Genomic DNA, 20380 nt, shown 5'->3' with positions numbered 1-20380 from the left:
GCAAAGCTGGAGTTGCATAATAGCCTGGGAGAGTCTGAAGCACCGAGAAGCTTGGATGAAGGCAAGCTTGCATGTTTGTCATCTCGCCCAGTTGAACTCAATGGCCCCAGGCCCTCTAGACCATATTCAGAGGGAAAAAGAGAGACTTGAAAAACAATTTTAATGTCTTGAGGGGGAAAAAATGAGTCAACAGGCAAGTTATTCTTCGAATTGCAAAGCAGCAGTTGAACGAGCTTCTTGGCAACAAATTTCTAAGTGTGCAGCCACATCTAATTCCACCAGACTGAAGTGTGTGGTGTTTTGTTTTTGTTTTTTTTTTTTTTAAATTGCAGAGGCACAGAGGATAGAAACTGCCCCAGAACACTCACAAGTGAAAGGCCCAGTTCATTACAAATCCAGCTGGAGTCAGCTGTCCATGCAGAGTACACCTGCAGTAAAGGAGGGAGTAACAACCATTCTGAAAGGTCACTGAGCTTGCAAAATAAAAAACAAAACAGTACATGGGTATTTTAGTATGCTCCAATCTTGTTGAAAGCTTTCAAGTAATTTGAGGAATCTGCTGATACTATAGAGAAAAACCCCAATGGGAGTAAAGCAGGGTATGGAGCTCCTACCTGGTGAATATTTTGTTATTTTAGCTAGAAGTTAGCAGTGGCATTCAATGTAAAAGTTTGTTTTTATTTTTCCAGTACAGTGCTGATGTCATCAAGAAACAAGCAAGCAAGCAACATGCTGTAGCCTGAATTTGTCTACAGCACTTTTTTGTAATTACATTTATGCAAGAAAATCCACCCAAGGAAAATGGTCAGTACCTACATCAGAAAATCTGGAATTTCTTTCTCTTAAAAATACTGGAAACAATGAATTAGATTTTTTCTTTTACCAAAGAGGAGTTTTCTTACCATGAAGTAAGGTCTTCCAGATGGCAAATTTTAGTTATTATGTTATCAAAAGGCCAGTTCAACAATGAAATATGAATTACTTGCATGCATTTTGGAAGTGACATCTTATCAGAGAAACATTAGAGTCCATTATATCAGCATAAAATTCTAAAATTACAGCATAACATGAGAGAGAATAGTAAGGAGGGAAAAAAGCAGGACAAGAAGAAACAAATTTAATGACAATTTGGTCTGTGGAAAAACACATTAAAAACGTTAGTTTGGAGGCTTTTCATTATTGTTTAATTTCTGAAAATAATATCTGGCTCATTGAAGAATGAAATTCTGTCAAAACTATAGAATACATCAAATACATCCTATATTCTTCCACAAGAAGACTTATAGGAGATACACATCTCAAGAAAAATTTAAAACTGTATCATCATCACCTAGTGCTTTAGGACTGCTGTTCTGGATGGAGCTTGAAAAATTCGCTTTGTCCACACCAAGGCAAAAAGACAATAAACACATTTATCCATCTACCTAAAATTATGGGAGCCAGGGTCTCCAGAATAACAGCTAATGCATACAGGCTCACATGTCCACAGCTAACTGTGTGATGAGATATTGTCAGTGGGACACACCAGAGGAGGTGAGATGGTGACACTTCTCCTTTCTAACTTGGTGAACTGCAACCACCACAGATGGAAAGTTCCTCTGCATCTTGTTGTTTAGAGATGGTGAAACCAAACCCCGCACTCAAACCCCCGGTTGGTGGCAGTGCTAGGACTCAGCCTGACTCAGCTTAGTCCCGTGAGCAAATGTGAGTGAACTCTCTAACACAGGGCAGATTTTAAAGAGTAGTTTCTGACATATAAACCTCTCAAGTTTTCCCATGTAAGAGGAATTTCACCAAATAGGTATGGTTGTTATGTTGTTAATATAAATATATTGTTTTACTGTAGTAGGTGTAGATGACCAGGTATAGGTTAAAAAAAGAAAGCGAAGTACTCCAAATCAGAATGTCATTTTTGCCCTTTTCAAAAGAAAAAAGCAGCATCAAGTCAAGCAAGTTAAGGATTTAATATTGTGGTATCTTGCTCTTGCCAGTTAGGCAGTAGTCAAAGGTAACATTCCTGGGATGAACAACCTGACAGGCATTGGCACTGGAGAGGGGAGGTCCTGAGTGGGAGCACCAAGGAGGTACTTTTTACCAACTAGCGCAAAGGAAGTTAAGGCCCGAATACCTCATGTGGCTACTTTGGCGCATCCTGGCTACCCTAGCTTTAAGGTGAATATGGGTAGGTCCTGCAACTGATATCCCAACCCATACAGAAATGACTTTGTACTTTTTCTCCAAAGGGAATCTTGTGTCCTATTCTAAAGGTGTAATTAAGGCCCAATGTTAGATTTGTCTCATTAAATGATTTCTTTCTTTTAAAAAATGTCAAGGGGGATGAGGTTTATTTAGAATTATGTACGTAGTTCTTCCATCAGTCTTGTTCCCTCCCTACCCACAAAATAAATTCTCATTTTGGTTCTTTTCTGACTAATACAAAGGGAAGGCAAAAACCTTAGACTGAGGTGACACGGGGATGATGGAGGTCATCCCTTCTCTTCCCTAATAAAGAAATAACGGTGGGAACCCAGGACCCCAGGAATAAAGAGGTGAGGCCACTTTCCGCCTTCTTCATTCTGAATGAGTTCACACAAGAACTTAAAATCTGAGCACAGCCAGAATTCAAACTTTAGACCAGGGGCTTCTGGTTCCCCTCATCAGCATCTGTTTTGATTTGTTCATTACCTAACAATGTCAGGGGAGAAACATCTTTAGCAAATTCTTTTTTTTTTTTTTAACATTTTTTATTGATTTATAATCATTTTACAATGTGTCAAATTCCAGTGTTCACAATTTTTCAGTCATTCATCGACATATACACACTCATTGTCACATTTTTTTCTCTGTGAGTTATCATAACATTTTGTGTATATTTCCCTGTGCTATACAGTGTAATCTTGTTTATCTATCCTACAATTTTGAAATCCCAGGCTATCCCTTCCCACCCTCCACCCCCCCGGTAACCACAAGTCTGTATTCTCTGTCTGTGAGTCTATTTCTGTCCTGTATTTACGCTTTGTTTTTGTTTTTTAGATTCCACATATGAGCGATCTCATATGGTATTTTTCTTTCTCTTTCTGGCTTACTTCACTTAGAATGACATTTTCCAGGAGCATCCATGTTGCTGCAAATGGCATTATGTTGTCGGTTTTTATGGCTGAGTAGTATTCCATTGTATAAATATACCACTTCTTCTTTATCCAGTCACCTGTTGATGGACATTTAGGCTGTTTCCATGTTTTGGCTATTGTAAAAAGTGCTGCTATGAACATTGGGGTGCAGGTGTCATCCTGAAGTAGATTTCCTTCTGGATACAAGCCCAGGAGTGGGATTCCTGGGTCATATGGTAAGTCTATTCCTAGTCTTTTGAGGAATCTCCACACTGTTTTCCATAGTGGCTGCACCAAACTGCATTCCCACCAGCAGTGCAGGAGGGTTCCCCTTTCTCCACAGCCTCTCCAGCATTTGTCATTTGTGGATTTTTGAATGACGGCCATTCTGACTGGTGTGAGGTGATACCTCATTGTAGTTTTGATTTGCATTTCTCTGATAATTAGTGATATTGAGCATTTTTTCATGTGCTTTTTGATCATTTGTATGTCTTCCTTGGAGAATTGCTTGTTTAGGTCTTCTGCCCATTTTTGGATTGGGTTGTTTATTTTTTTCTTATTGAGTTGTATGAGCTGCTTATATATTCTGGAGATCAAGCCTTTGTCGGTTTCACTTACAAAAATTTTCTCCCATTCTGTAGGTTTTCTTCTTGTTTTACTTCTGGTTTCCTTTGCTGTGCAGAAGCTTGTAAGTTTCATTAGGTCCCATTTGTTTATTCTTGCTTTTATTTCTTCTAGGAGAAAATTTTTGAGATGTATGTCAGATAATGTTTTGCCTATGTTTTCCTCTAGGAGGTTTATTGTATCTTGTCTTATGTTTAAGTCTTTAATCCATTTTGAGTTGATTTTTGTATATGGTGTAAGGGAGTGTTCTAGCTTCATTGTTTTACATGCTGCTGTCCAGTTTTCCCAACACCATTTGCTGAAGAGACTGTCTTTATTCCATTGTATATTCTTGCCTCCTTTGTCAAAGATGAGTTGAATAAAAGTTTGTGGGTTCATTTCTGGGCTCTCTATTCTGTTCCATTGGTCTGTATGTCTGTTTTTGTACCAATACCATGCTGTCTTGATGACTGTAGCTCTATAGTATTGTCTGAAGTCTGGGAGAGTTATTCCTCCAGCCTCTTTCTTTCTCTTCAGTAATGCTTTGGCAATTCTAGGTCTTTGATGGTTCCATATAAATTTTATTATGATTTGTTCTAGTTCTGTGAAATATGTCCTGGGTAATTGGATAGGGATTGCATTAAATCTGTAGATTGCCTTGGGCAGTGTGACCATTTTAACAATATTGATTCTTCCAATCCAAGAGCATGGAATATCTTTCCATTTTTTAAAGTCTTCTTTAATTTCCTTCATCAATGGTTTATAGTTTTCTGTGTATAATTCTTTTACCTCCTTGGTTAGATTTATTCCCAGATATTTTATTACTTTGGGTGCTATTTTAAAGGGGATTGTTTCTTGACTTTCTTCTGTTGATTTATCGTTAGTGTAAAGAAATGCAACTGATTTTTGAACGTTAATTTTGTAACCTGCTACCTTGCTGAATTCTTCAATCAGCTCTAGTAGCTTTTGTGTGGACCTTTTAGGGTTTTCTATATATAATAACATGTCATCAGCATATAATGACACTTTTACCTCTTCTTTTCCAATTTGGACCCCTTTTATTTCTTTCTCTTGCCTGACTGCTGTGGCTAGGACTTCCAGGACTATTTTGAATAGGAGTGGTGATAGTGGGCATCCTTGTCTTGTCCCAGATTTTAGTGGGAAGCTTTTGAGTTTTTCACCGTTGAGTACTATGCTGGCTGTAGGTTTGTCATATATAGCTTTTATTATGTTGAGATATGTCCCCTCTATACCCACTTTGGCGAGAGTTTTTATCATAAATGGGTGTTGAATTTTATCAAATGCTTTTTCTGCATCGATTGAGATGATCATGTGGTTTTTGTCCTTTTTCTTGTTGATGTAATGTATTACATTGATTGATTTGCGTATGTTGAACCAGCCTTGTGTCCCTGGGATGAACCCCACTTGGTCATGATGTATAATCTTTTTTATGTGTTGTTGGATTCTATTTGCTAAAATTTTGGTGAGGATTTTGGCGTCTATGTTCATCAGTGATATTGGCCTATAATTCTCTTTTTTTTGTAGTGGCTTTGCCTGGTTTTGGTATCAGGGTGATGGTGGCTTCATAGAATGAGTTTGGGAGTATTCCCTCCTTTTCAATCGTCTGGAAGAGTTTGAGAAGGACTGGTATGAGTTCTTCTTTGTATGTTTGGTAGAATTCCCCGGTGAAGCCATCCGGTCCTGGACTTTTATTTGTAGGGAGGTTTTTAATTGCTATTTCTATTTCCTTTCTAGTGATCGGATTGTTCAAGTGTTCAGATTCTTCTTGATTCAGTTTTGGTGGACAGTATGTTTCCAGCAACTTGTCCATCTCCTCTAGGTTATCCAGTTTGGTTCCATATAGTTTTTCATAATATTCTCGTATGATATTCTGTATTTCTATTTTGTTTGTTGTAATTTCTCCATTTTCCTTTCTTATTTTGCTAATTTGTGCTCTCTCTTTTTTCTTCTTTGTGAGTTTGGCCAGAGGTTTGTCGATTTTATTTACTTTTTCAAAAAACCAGCTTTTGGTTTGGTTGATTTTTTCTATGGTCTTGTTAATCTCTATTGTATTTAATTCCTCTCTGATCTTTATTATTTCCTTCCTTCTGCTGCTTTTTTGGGATTTTTGTTCTTCTTTTTCTAATTCATTCAGGTGGTGGGTTAAATTGTTTATTTGAGATTGTTCTTCTTTATTGAGGAAGGCCTGTATCGCTATAAACTTCCCTCTTAGCACTGCCTTTGCTGTGTCCCATAGGTTTTGAGTGGTTGTGCTTTCATTATCATTTGTCTCAAGGTATTTTTTAATTTCAGCTTTGATTTCCTCATTGATCCATTGTTTTTTCAATAACATATTGTTTAATCTCCATGCTTTCCTTTTTTTCTCCTTTGTTTCTCTGTTGTTGATTTCCAGTTTCATGGCATTGTGGTCAGTAAAGATGCTTGAGATAATTTCTATCTTCTTAAAATTGTTGAGGTTTCTTTTGTGCCCAAGTACATGATCGATCCTGGAAAATGTTCCATGTGCACTTGAAAAGAATGTATATCCTATTTTTTGGGGGTGTAATGCTCTGAAAATATCCACCAAATCTAGTTTTTCTATTGTAGTATTTAATTTCTCTGTTGCCTTGTTTATTTACTGTCTGGAAGATCTGTCTAGTGATGTTAATGCAGTGTTAAAATCTCCAACTATGATTGTATTCCCATCAATATCCCCCTTTATCTCTGTTAGTAATTCTTGTATGTACTTAGGTGCTCCTATATTGGGTGCATATATATTAACGAGTGTAATATCCTCATCTTGTATCACTCCTTTAATCATTATAAAATGTCCTTCTTTATCTTTCTTTATGGCCTTTGTTTTAAAGTCTATTTTGTCTGAAATCAGTACTGCAACACCTGCTTTTTTGGCTTTTCCATTTGCATGAAATATCCTTTTCCATCCTTTCACTCTCAATCTATATGTGTCCTTCTCCCTAAAGTGGGTCTCTTGTATGCAGCATATTGAAGGTTCTTGCTTTATTATCCAGTCTGCCACTCTATGTCTTTTGACTGGAGCATTTAGTCCATTAACATTTACAGTAATTAATGATAGATGTGTGTTTATTGCCATTTTGAACTTACCTTTGCAGTTGAATTGGTATATCCTCTTTGTTCCTTTCTTCTTCCTTTTGTGGTTTGGTAATTTTCCTTTGTATTTGCATGGATTTTATTTAATTTTTGTGACTCCTTTGTAAATTTTTGGCTTGTGGTTACCCTTTTTTGTAAATCTATTAACCCATTACTATAACTGTTTTTATTAAACTGATAGTAACATGATCTCAAACCCATCCTACTGTTAAAAAAATTTAAAAAAGAAAGAAAAAGATATTCTATATTTCCCTGCCTCCCTCTCCCACTCTCAGTGATTTGTATGTCTTCTTTTATAATTTCATGTTTACTTTATTTGTAATTCATGAGTTATCACCTTTCCAGTTGTGAGTTTCTCATTTCTGTAGCATCCTGCTGCTTTTCTATTTAGAATAGCCCTTTCAATATTTCTTTTAGCATGGGTTTAGTGTTGCTAAACTCCTGCAGCTTTTTTTTTGTCTGTGAAACTCTTTATTTCTTCTTCTATCCTAAAGGATAGCCTTGCTGGATAAAGGATCCTAGGCTGCATCTTTTTTTCATTCAGGGCTTTGAATATATCTTGCCACTCCCTTCTGGCCTGTAGTGTTTGTGTAGAGAAATCAGCTGAGAGCCTTATGGGGGTTCCCTTGTAACTTACTCTTTGCTTTTCTTTTGCTGCCTTTAGAATCCTTTCTTTATCCTTGACTCTGGCCATCTTGATTATGATATGTCTTGGTGTGGGTCTATTTGGGTTCTTCCTGTTTGGGACCCTCTGAGCTTCCTGTACTTGGATATCTGATTCCTTCTTTAAGTTTGGGAAGTTTTCAGTCATGATTTCTTCAAAAACCTTTTCAATCCCCTTTGATCTTTCTTCTCCTTCTGGGACCCCTATTATGCAAAGATTGGGACGCTTTATATTATCCCATAGGTCCCTTATGCTATTTTCATTATTTTTTATTTGCTTCTCTTGTAGTTCTTCTGAATGGGTACTTTCTATTGCCCTGTCTTCTAGATCACTAATTCGTTCCTCTGCATTATCTAGTCGGCTTTGCACAGCTACTAGATCATTCCTCATCTCTGTCAATGAGTTTACCCACTCTACTTGGCTCTTCTTTATAGCTTCAATTTCATTTTTGACATATTTTATATCTCTAAACACTATCTCTTTTAATTCCTTCAGCAATTTGATCACTCCTTTTTTGAAATCTTGATCTAGTAGGCTATCGATGTCTATTTCGTTGATCTTTCTTTCAGGGGATTTCTCTTGTTCTTTTAATTGGGAAAGGTTTTTCTGCTTCTTCATCTTGCTCATACCTCTCTGGCACTGTGGTTTATGGAGTATCAGTTGTTTATTTTGGTCCTTAAGGATTTTATCTATCTAATACCTATTTAGGAATAAAACTTAGGAAAAAAAGAAAAAAAAATAAGAGAGAGAGAAAGAATTTTAAAAGAAGGGAGAAAGAGGGTTTGAAAACAGTGTATAATAAATAATACAAGAGCGAGTTGAAGCAGAGTATTAATCGGGTTGAGACGTCCTTTTAAAACCTTTACAAAAAAAGGGGGGGGAGATGAATACATGTATTTGAAACCTGTGTCTAATCAATAACAGGACATCAAAACCCAAGAGAAATAGAAATGAATTAAGAAGTAAAAATTAAGAGAGTAATAGAAAATAGAACAGGTAAAAACAGATTAAAAAAAAAAAGGGGTGGGGTGGGGTGGGTTTGTCGGTGTTCTCCTGGAGTCTGTGTGCTTTTAATGTGAAGTCTTTCTGTCTTCGTCCTGTTTTGGAAGCTCAGCTTGCTGTTTTCAGAGGCCCTCCGTTGGCGCCCTCTTCTGTGCTGCTCCCAGCACCTGTCAGCAAGCAGATCGCGCCTCCTCCTAACACTGGGTCAGGTGCAGCTCTCCTCTGCTGTGGGCGGGCGGGTCGCTGCCCCTCTGGATGCCGCAGTCAGATGTTGCAGACTGGCCTGGTAGGTGGGCGGGTCGTGCCCCCTCCCAGCACCTCGGTCAGGGGCTGTGTTCCTGCCCGAAAGGCGGGGGCCGCTCTCGCTCTACCTGCGCCGCTGCAGGTAGCTCCGCTGCTCTGTGCGGCTGCGCGCTCCGCCCTGGTTGGCGCTCCGCGGGTGGGCTCGGGGAAGACCGAGGGACAGCCCTGTCCCTGCTCCGAGCCAAAACCCAGCTCCTTGTTTGTCTTCTTGGAGCAAGTTCTCTGAGGGACCAGGATGGAAGGATCCTGTCTGCCCCAGGCTGCAGGCCAGTCTCAGTCTGGCCTTTGAGGCTGCTAAGCCCTTCGGTGCGGATGCAGGTTTCGCCCCCGCCCCCGCCTGGGTGCTCAGAGCCGGGGGATATGGCGGCTGTGCCTGAGCCCCGCCTCTCTTCCCCCGAAAACTTTCCGCGGGTTTCCAGAGATGGGGGTGTGCACCCTTCCCCCGAGAGCACATCAACCTTGCTGTTTTATGGAGGGCCCAGGCTGTTCTGCCCTGTGCACCCACAGCCACGGCGCGCAGCCCCTTGCGTTCCCCCGGGGCTGCCTCCGTGCAGCCGCCCGGGTCCTCCGCCCTGCTTGGGCAGCCTGGCCCTGCCCGCCGCTGCCGGCCGCGTCTCAGGCTGGGTGTCGGGGTGACGCTCTGTGCCCGTTTAACTTAGTTCTTTTAGTCAAGGGCTGCTCTGTACAGATCCGAGCCTCGGAGGCTCCCCCTCCGTCCCGCTGGCCTCTCAGTTGGAGAGGGGAGACCCAGCGAGCGAGCGCCAGTCCTCCTTTGCCGCTCCCTCCCCACGGGACCCGTCCCGCGCTGCTTTGCCTTTTGTTCTTTCTTTTTTCCTTTTCTCCTACCAGATTTTTGGCGTCTTTATCTTTTGAAGAGGGCGATGTTCTCTCAGAGTTCCGCAGGTGCTCTGGTTGGCTGAGTGGGTCTGTAGATGTGGGTCTTGGTGTATTTGTGGGAGAGGGTGACCTGCGAGCGTCCTTCTACTCCGCCATCTTCTCCGTCTCAGCAAATTCTTCTTAAATGATGCTGTCACCTTTCTGTAACTAAATTTTCCATGACTTTATAAGATGAATGAGTGTCTTGAACTTGGCTAGAAGGTTAAGTATCTCATGACACATACTTTAAATCACCTTCACACAAATACAGCAAAATGTTAAGATTATGCCTCCTTGGCCATTTACAAGGTCACACGACGGCAGGGGTCAAACCCTAGTTTCCCAGGAGGCCTGGTCACAACATCCCTGGCCAGGACAATGGGCCATGCGCCCCGTGTGCATTTCTCTAGCGAATGCGCTGTGTGTAGTATCCCCTACTCTAAAGACAGGGCAAGCGAAAGGAGCCTGAAGTTCCTTTTAGGGTTAATGGGACTCTCGTAAGTAATACAGAGAATTAAAGAACCACCTCTCAGTGAGGTTATCTGTGAGAAAGGTTCTTGCAGAAATAGGGCCTTCCCAGGTTACATTTCCCAATCAAGTTCAAAAGGCTGATTGTGTGCTAGAATTTTGGGTTATTTTAGAATCTAAAGTCAAGTGTGATCATATACAACCATAACATTAATGCTTTTTACATGTATATTTCATCTCTCTTTTTTTTAAGTGGTCAAAGTCTGACAGTGATTAAGTCAATTTTTATAGAAAACCAGAGCCCTTATCTGGAGTGTAGCTGGTAATCATATTAATCAAGGCTTTTCATTTTTAGAAGCATTATGCTCATTCACATCAAAATCCATTTGTGGTTATATGGCCACCGATTTAACACGCACCTGGTTACATAGCGCGGGATTCTCCCTCCTTTGAGGCATTTAAATGTGACTGATGGACCCGTGCCAGGAGGAAGCAGACCAGAGATGAAAGAGGAATTGATACTCATTTCCACACCCATTGGCACTTGTTGGCATTTATCTCATTTAATTCTCCCCCGACCCTATGAAGGAGGTTGCTTTTTGAAGATGTGGAAAGAAAGGTACAGAAAGTAGGAATAACGAGTCTCAGAGGTCACCCCATCCAGTATAGCTTGGACTGAAAACACATCTGCCTGATTCTTAAGCCTGACTTTCTGTCCCTGCAAATGCTGCAAGCTCTGTATTCAGTCACTGTTAGAGATGATGAAGAGTGAGGGCTCAGAGGGAGATGCTGACATCTCTTTTATTTAGCCCAGTGTCCTGCTAAAGGTGGCCGGGGACCTCACATCCTATACGTTCCATCAATTCAAAGTGTGAAGACCTGTTAACATTTGTATACAGGGATTTTACTTCAAACTCCAGCTATTTAATTGGCTACAGTGGCAAGCACCCATCTCTTGGCAATATTCCCCAGAATAACATCAGATAGGATTTAATCAGAGGTAAAGTGACCCAAGGCTGAGTTTAGCGAGGGTGGACTCCTGAGGGGCATCAACATTCACTGTCCCCAGGACCTCCTCATCATTCATTCTCCTTTTCAGCATAAAGCTGAGTCCCACGTACTACGGATTGTAGCAAAGGACATTTCAATAATAAACTCTCTGTGTTTAAACCAAGCTGGACACCTTTGTTTGTTAGCAGAAAGGGACTGCTGCAGAACTGTCAATCCTTGCAAAAAGACTTCTGCACACTCATCATGTGACTAAACAAACTGAAGTCATTTAAAAAAAAAAAGTCCAGTTCCTGTGCAGCAGTAAACAGACACACAAGGACCAATTTATGCCTAGAAGGAAAAATGACACTCTTCAAAGCATCCTGTTTGGTGGCAGTCATGATCATTAGTGAAAGTAATATCTATTTAAAAGCAGTAAATGCCTATTTCCAAACAGAATGGACTGACATGCAAAGGAGGCGTCAACCCTGGCAAACATCCCCAGGCTCCCCAGAGAATCATTATGGTCTGTCACTTAACTGACTTCCTCCTTGATTCTTCCTCTTTTTCTTTTTCTTCCCTGCTGAGTATTATCATCTCAAATCAAATTAAGTACTAATAGTAAGTGTGCACAGCAATCACTTCAGAAAAGCAAAACATTCAGACTCAAGAGGTTCTAGAAAAATATTATTTCTCATAATAAAGATTGAGAGCCCAGGTGGAAATGTGAGAGAGTTCCAAGAGGGTTATAGCAACTGAAGCTGCCATCCAGGTAACTAGTGGGGAACCACCAACAAACAACATTGCAATCATTTAAAAAGAGCATCCTCCCCGATCTTTACCTCAAGTCCCTTCCTTCTAGCTCTAATATCTCTAGTTATTATTAATAATAATAATAGTAATAATGTATCAAGATAGGAAACAACTATTAGACCTCTCTCTTCTTTGGTTAACAGCAAAAAATGCCAGTTTGACACATGGGAAATTTCAGATCTGACTCAATATAGCGATTGTTGTCCACTGAATATTTAATGAGAAAAATGTTATGGATTATCTTTTTTTGACTCTCATTTTCAAAGAGCATAGATTCCCCTGTTAAGATTTAACATATTGGCTTTTAAATACTGGAAATTAAAGATGGCCTCAAACTTCTGCCATAACGTGGCTGGTAATTAAGGTAGGTCTTAGTCTTAGTTCTATGTTCCAGAACCAAGCACTCAATCTTCTTAAGTTGGACTTTGTGTTTCATTTGGAAAATAAACTGTTATTTATTCTTTTTTTTTAAAGCCAAGTTAAGACTATTATTTAAGTTCCTGGCAACAAAGAAGAGCAAGGATTATAACCAGAACTTTTGAATTTACTTTGTCATCTACAAGACGCCCTAAACTACTCAAACTAAATAATAAAGACAAAGTCCCTTGAAAAATTTTTGAACGCAATAGGATAAAAGAATGTCCATGAGGTAATTCTCCAGTTAACATAGCTCTATCTTCCCAATTTCTGTCCTGGGGCCACATGTTGGCAGGGTCTAGTTGATCCTGGTGGACATTCAAAGCAGTGATACTCCAAATCAAACAAGTCTCCTTCACTAAAGATGTCTGTAATTCATGAGTTAACTGTCTTGGGAAAAAGTCAGCAATTAAAAATAAATGTTTTCCACTGAACTGGAAACACCTGAGGTGTGTGCCTATGGAGGAGAGCGTGGGGTACTGAGGTCAGCGCAAGGGGGTGGTGAACACAGACTTCAGTGAACATCAAAAGAACAAAAACTCACCTGCGTTAATGCTCTAAGGAGCAAAACAAAGCTATTTCCAGGTGACTGATAAAAGCCTATTATTCTAAACCAAAAGAGTGGAGAATCACAAACACTGATGTGAGTGACCCTAGAAAACTAATCAAACGTCCTAATTTTATACATGAGAACACTACAGCCTTAAGAGGTTAGAGGACTTATGTAAGATCACGGTAAGAGTTGGAAGGTAACCTAAATGTAAATACTGGTTCTCTTGTGTCTCTGGTCATTGTTCTACCACAAATAGAATACTTCTGTATGACGTATGAGTTCATTCCAGTCAAGTAATAAATTGTGCTGGGTACTGCAAATAGTTCCCACCTACCTGGAGCATAAGATGCAAAAAATCAGACTTGCCGTTACAGTACAGAGTGGTCAGAAATATTCACTGACTGTTGCTCAAACAAAGGCACCCATTCTAGACTCATGGGGTCAAAGGCTTCTCAGCTGATCTAACACCTAGACTCATTCCTTGAAGGAGACGTAAAGATTACATAAGGGAGAAGAGAGAGGAGGAGAAAGCTGTTCTAAATGGAGGGAATGACCGACACTTATGATCAGAGGTAAAGAGAATTGTTGTGTTTGAGGAAGTGAAAGGAATTCAATGTAGTTGGATCACTGAAAGCTTGGGTGGGGGTTGTGGTGAGAGATCAGGCAGGAAAGGTACGCAGGGCTCACTGAATTCTGAAGGGCTTTATGCCCAGTTACGAAATGTGGAGTTTCTCTCAAGGAAATGGGAAGACAGAGAGTTTTAAAACAGTAAAGTGTAACGATTAGCTCTGCATTTTGGAAAGAATATTATTCAGGCCATAGAATTAAAATACTTGATGCTAAATGAATATAAACTGATGTGGGTCATTATGGGAAGAGTCAAAAATTATTTGGAGTCTCTGGCCAAAGCCTTGCCTGGGAGACCTTTGGGAGACCACCATCCCTCAGCTAAGTACTTAGAGACCATTTTACTGACAATAAAAACTCGAGCTCTGAATCTGCTCATCATGAGTGAACCTGTGGAGATCTGGGCACATGTCAAAGATTCTGAATTCTACAGGAAATCCTCTCCAAACTGCTGTAACCTGGTTGTGTTTCATTGGGCAGTCATCAATCTCTGATTAGAGTTTTCCAAGAAAAATGAAACTACCTAACTCATGCCCTCCATCTCAAGGTGCTTTCAGCCTCTCCACATCTCCTGGTGGATTGTGGGTTCATGTCCTATGCCCTGCTCAGGCAGCATTAGTGGTGATCTCTTCTATTTTCTGGTGGAAGCTGGTTAATCCAAAAGAAGCAGAATTAGGGCTGCTAAATAAGAGGAGAGGATCAACTCAAGGATCCTAAGGTTTTCCAGTTCAAAACTGGAGGAACAAAATGAAGTGTGTTCTTTTGGGCCATGTTGTGTCCCAATCCCCACCTAGGACAAAATTCAGGTACTCACCCCTTCGCCGCCATTTTCACCTGTGTTGGCAAGCATTTCCTGCAGGGCTCTGACAGAGAGGGACTGCTCCAGCACAAAATTGCAGACGCAGAGATCTGGAGGAACAAACTGTGGAAATAAAACCAGAATGAGGATACCTACTCATATCAGTTGGGGATCGGTCACACAATAACATCTCAAGGGCAAAGAGCTATGAATCAAAGTAACTATTGGCTGGCTGGTTGGATGGAGGCATGGACGGATGGACAGATGAGTACAAAGGCAGATTTTTCTTATTTAAGTTAAGATGGGTTTCAAGGTGGATTCTAAAGGATGAGGAGAAGAAAATCCCCACGTCTCAAGGGAACAGTCATGAAGATGTCAGGATCAACTTCAGTGAGGGTTGATGGAACAGATGGGAGAAGAACCTACACACAACTTTGCTGAAGGAGGGAAGGCTGACTGACACTGATGTCTTGGTGGGACCAAAGGAAGAAAGTCACTGGGATCTTACCCACAATAATTTGTAAGAGGACAATGGACAGACCAGAATATGGCTGTAGACAATAGTGACCCAAATAGGGAATCTATTTACTCATTGATAGAAAACCTGGACACTATAGTGTAAAAAGAGACAACAGAGGGGATTAAGAGATATTAAATTTAATTCTGAGCAAAGAAATGTTCAGAACTATAAGAACTGATGACCCTTACAACAATCATTCTAATTTATTATGTGCCTAGGTAATATCATGGTATTCTGGACCATTTCTCAAAAACAGTTAAAGACAACCTTCTCTGCATACTGAAATAGCTAATGCTCACTGAATATTCTTCTGTGCCAGGTATTGATTTAAGTGCACTGCATATATTAACTCATTTAATCCTCACGAATGCTCTCTATATAGATATTTTTAATATTCCAGTTTACAGCCAAGAAAACTAAGGCACAGAGAAGTCAGGTCATTGGCCCAAGGTCATAGTTTACGCTTGGCTGAGTTGAATTCAAATCCAGACAGTCTGTCTTCACATCCATACACTTGACTCTTCACTATTATTGTTGCTGATGAAAATATTACAGATTTTTTCACAATTAGAATACTTTCAATCAGCAAATACTTTATTATATTTATGTAAAACACAGTGCTTGATATTAAGAAAGATATAAAGACGTGAAGAACAAAATTATTGTTCTTCCAGAGTTTACAATCTGGTTCCACAATACACTATTTTCCTTGGGAATTCAGCTTACATTCACATTATATACCAAGCCTTTGTTTCCTACTTGGCAATACTGGCTGAACACTGACACCGTGAGAGTAACAGGAAGGAGGAATGAGGGCCAGAAGTCACCAACAGCTACGTCTACTACTTGGAGACAGGTAACACAGTTTCCATGAAGCCTCAATTTAGAAGCCAAAGCAAGCCTGCTACTAAGGCACAGATAACCTCTCTGATGTCCACATTTTCATTTTTAAAATATTAATGGAATTGGCAATCTTTAAGTTCCCTTTAATTTCCAAGTGTTTGTACATTCTTCCTCCTCTTCCCCAACCTCAATGCCCTCAAAAATCAAATGATGTCTCGCTTGCTGGACCTGCCCACTCTTTCCCTTTACTAAAGTTTTAAGACCCCCTAAGCCAAGACTAGGTAATCCTATCCCAAAGGCTACTGGCCCATGGGTGACTTATGTTTTGAGTACTTTCTACTTAAATACTTTTCTATTCAGGGTCTCTATAGTCAGAAATCCTAAAAACCTAGTCTTCCCAGAATTCTAGTATTGCAGGAAATTGCCCAGTTCTCTTTATGAACATGATGTAACTGAGGAGAAACTGTAACACAAGGAGGCAACAGCCTTTATTTTACATGTTTCTTGCTTTGTTTTCAAAGTCTATTCCTGCTGTAGGTAATTAACTTATTCATATGGGACTTGAGCAAGCAGACAGCTGGTGATGCAGGGCAAGGCACTGCATCCAGAGTGTGTTTCTACAGCATATACAGCATCATTACAGGTACCATACAATAATATGGTAAAGCATTTCCCTAAAGACCATATGCCAAAACCCCATACAGTCTGACCCAGTCTCCCAAAAGAGGATACCATCTCAGAAGATTTTCCAGAGGTTTTTTCCCTACTACTTCTTAGTCTAACTGGACCTCATGTCACCAGAATAGGAAGGAAAAAAAAGCCAGGGTTTCTTCACTAGAGCATGTGATTTAGAGATTTTCTATTCAGGAAGGTCTGCAGCTATGGTTGGTGCATTGAAGGGTGCATGCTGGCTAATCAACTGAACAATCCCAACACCCACGCTGTTACAAGAACCCTATTTAGTCCAGGCTCTTTAAGATAGAAGCTTTCACAGCTCCAAGTGCTAGAGATTCTGCCCTTCCTCAAGACTGTGTGATTCGGAGTCAGCTTTCTTTCCTTCTGTGTCTGGTTTGCTTGGACAGGGGTAGGCGCCCTCCCTGAGCACCGCTACCATCCGTCCTGATGGAGGACCACCAATACTGGACAGAACGCATGCTCCGATGATATCTTTCTCTCCCTCCCAATGTAGTTGTGATTTAATGACTGGTGCAGATGAGTACATTTAAGCAGAGGGACAGTGAGCACGGGGAAGAGGCAGCTCACACTGGAGCGCTGTATCTGCCACCGGTTTACCTAGTTTCCTTAGAGTTTAGTTTTTCTACCTCTAAACTGTGGTCCCTGCCTGGACTCTGTGCTCAGGGGTAAGATCACACCCCTCCGACAGCATGCAAAACAACAGGCAGGCGGTGGTAACGGAGGGAACAGGGCAACAGAAATACCTGGAGAAAAGCAAAATGCAGCTAGTGACTTGTGATGTGAACGGAGTGCAGAGCACAGAGCCATCTGACCTGCGATGCCAGCTGCCAGCCTTAATTAAACTCCACACCAGCCCGAGCTCCCACCTTCACATTCCCCAAGAATGAGCAAAGGCCATTCGTCCATCAAAGCTAATTTGTTTGCAGCGTGAGAGTCCCCCAGGAGGCCAGCTCATTGTCTCTGTGCTCTGGAGCCTGGGCCTCAGTCACTCTGCCTGGCAGGCATGGGGCATGTGTTTGATGATTCTCTGCACGGAGGGAAGGGTTCTGTTGACATCTGTTCTGAAATAGCTCCTCATCACTCTCCCCAGCCCTGTCCCCAGCCTAGAGAAGCGCTGTGTTTCCAAATGTCCTCCAGAAAACCTTGAGATGCCAGGGCTCTGTGTAAGCCAGGAACGAGGGATTCATTTAGTCCCATATGTAGAAACGAGTGGAAGGGAAGGTCTAGGGACCTTCCGTGTTCCATACATCTATGTAACATACGCTTCACTGCCCTGAAAGTATTTTTCTGGGGCTTACTAAAAATCCAAGATGGTGAGAATTTCATACTCCTGTTATTGGATTCATTTAGCATTTTTTCTACCTACCACTCCATCATATGCACTCAGCAGTGTATTAGTTCTAGACAAGCCTTCAGGGAGATGAAGAGAAGAATTAGTGAACAAAAGGGGACTGTCCTCCCTCTACTGTGCTGTCATCACAGTCCCTTGCAGTTTATACAGCCCTTCACGCAGTGCCGTCGGCTTCACTAGATTATGGGTATGATGAAAAATCTGAGTCTCATTCTACTTTTGGTCTCCTCAGTACACAGAATAGCAAGTGCTCAACTCAATTCTTCTTGAACTGATGTTCTGTGTCCTGGAAGATGATCTGAGACCCTGTGACTGATGGTGGCTGTGGTGGCAGACAAAGTGCACCTGCCAGGCTGAGCCGCTTCCCCAAGTCTCCTGCGTATGATTCAAGAGGCCCCCTTCTCTCACTGCCGTGGGTCTTCCTCCCACTTCTCTGTTAGCCCACCTGGCTCCTGCACAGCCATGCCTCAGTGACACACCCTGTAAATGCATCGATGGCTTTGAATTAAAAGCAATGCAGGATATATTGGTTATAGTGGTTAACAGTCTAGTACAGGCCTGCCTAAGGTCCTATATTGGTTCAACTGCTTATTAGCTGAGTGATGTTAGGCAGGTAACTTGGTCTCTGTGTGCCTCAGTTTCCTTATCTGCAAAATAGAGATATAATAGTACCTACTTCTCAGAATAAACTTAAGTTTTTAAGTTTAAAGAGCTTAAACTACGGTCTGGTGCACAGCAAGTACTCAATAAATGTCAAATGTACCCAACACAGGGAAGTCAAATCAAAACATCAATAACTCAATTAAATGTTCATTTATAAGTCTAGTATTTTTGAAGTTTTTATTTTGTGTAAGGAAAAGGTGAAATCCCTGCCCTTAAAGGTTGAGTGGTCTAGTGGAGTACTGAGGAGACCAATGGACAATTTCCAAAGTATGACTCAGAAGGCCCACAGGTGGGGAGGAAGGCATGTGAGGAAGCACATGGAGCTGCACATGGAGCTGCTCACAGCTGGAATGGAGAAGGGGGAGGGGCACAAGTAGGGGAGATGAGAAGCGATGCGGAAGGAGAAACAGGTATTAGACTGAGAAGGATCTTGAGACCCCTTGTCAAAGATTCTGGACTTTATCTTTGGAGCAATAGGCACAATTAAAGGGAGTGATAAAATTACATTTGCATCACTGAAAGAGCACTGCAGGTCCAGTGTGAAGGGGGCTAGACTGTGGCAGAGATACAAGTTAGGAGGCTGTTGCAATAAAGTGGTTACAAGGTGACAACGGCATGAATGCAAGTAATGGTGACGGAGATAAGGCAACGAATATGGAAAATCTTCACAAGTTAGGAGAGGATCTGGTGACTACTTGGATGTAGAAGAAGGAGAAGATGATGACTGGTGTTTCTGTTGGATGGGAAAAGAGTGCCAAAAAGGATTCAGCAAGAACAAGCCACATCGAGGGTCAGAACTACTGCACAGACAGTAATTACACATGGCAAATTGTTCCTGGATCTCCCATTAGGGCAGCAGAATGATGATGTCTTTGTGACGATGTAGGGGTACCTGCTGATGTCAGCAGAGGGAGGCCTATCTGGGAGAAGAGGAGGAATCTGAGAGAATGATGCACATGCTCCACTAAAGGAGAATTTCTGGAGACACAGCATCCAAAGTCAGCCCAGTTAACCTTACTTTGCTTTCCCACATCCATCAGGCAGTCAGCTGGTATTCAGAGGACCTAACAATGTGCATTCAGTGCTGTACTAGCTGCTGTGGGAACAAGAGACAAAAGACATGGCTTCTATTCTTCAAGGAATGTTTAAGCAATTTGAAGAGACAGACCTCCAGTACATTAGACTTTATAAAACAATGCAAAAGAGTTTATTCAATGCTAAATTAAAGAGTGTGAATTATATGTCTTGCAGGACCCAGAGGCCTCTTTGGCAATGTGGTGATTAGGAAGGGCCTGACCTGGCTGGAGCATGACCTAAAGAGGGTTTATGCGGCAAGTGGTTCCTGGAACATAGCCAAGAGGTCAAATTTTTGTTTCATGAATGAAAACTATTCTCTCCTCCAGAAAACGTGCCAGGACACTCAGGTCCCATTGGGTAGAGCGTGGCATTGAATAAGGCCAACTTCCCAGGGGAGAGCATCGGGATGGCCAGACATGTTACGTGTAGCTTGTATTTCAGGGGCTTTAAGCACTTCAAGACATGATCTCATCCACCTGCAGAAGACATTAGCTCATTTGTGGACTGCCTCTCTATTACTGATAATACACAATTATTTGTATTGTGTTTATACTTCAAAGGCAGAGCCAGTGATTAACCAAACTAACACCTCCATCTTGTCCCAACCAGGTTTTATTTAAGTATTTATGCAGTTAAGTGTCTTTTAAACCTACCTTTGTCACCTTTGCTGAGTTTCTGATAGATTATAATGAAGAAAGTTATATTGTGAATGTTTACATCTGAAGCTGTTGCCCAGTCTCTGGATTTCTACAAAAATAGCTGATTGCTTTACAGCTATTTTTAGAGGTGGGTCAACTGAGATACAAAGGTATTACGTATAACTCATATGGCAAGTGGAGAAACAATAGAATTTATATATGCATTAAAATGTATCTA

General features: G+C 41.1%; 1 protein-coding gene across 1 annotated transcript in view; it reads right to left on the bottom strand.

Moving 5' to 3' along the window:
- RYR3 (ryanodine receptor 3) overlaps window positions 1-20380 on the bottom strand; it is a 499145-nt gene that overhangs the window by 309141 nt on the left and 169624 nt on the right. The window contains exon 3 of the mRNA XM_031453356.2: window positions 14370-14477. Within this exon, the coding sequence (XP_031309216.1) occupies window positions 14370-14477 (108 nt within the window). The remainder of the gene's footprint in view (window positions 1-14369; window positions 14478-20380) is intronic.

Source organism: Camelus dromedarius, chromosome 5, assembly GCF_036321535.1.
Source record: "Camelus dromedarius isolate mCamDro1 chromosome 5, mCamDro1.pat, whole genome shotgun sequence".
NCBI classification, from domain to species: domain Eukaryota; kingdom Metazoa; phylum Chordata; class Mammalia; order Artiodactyla; family Camelidae; genus Camelus; species Camelus dromedarius.
This window is presented reverse-complemented; position numbering and strand designations above follow the sequence as displayed.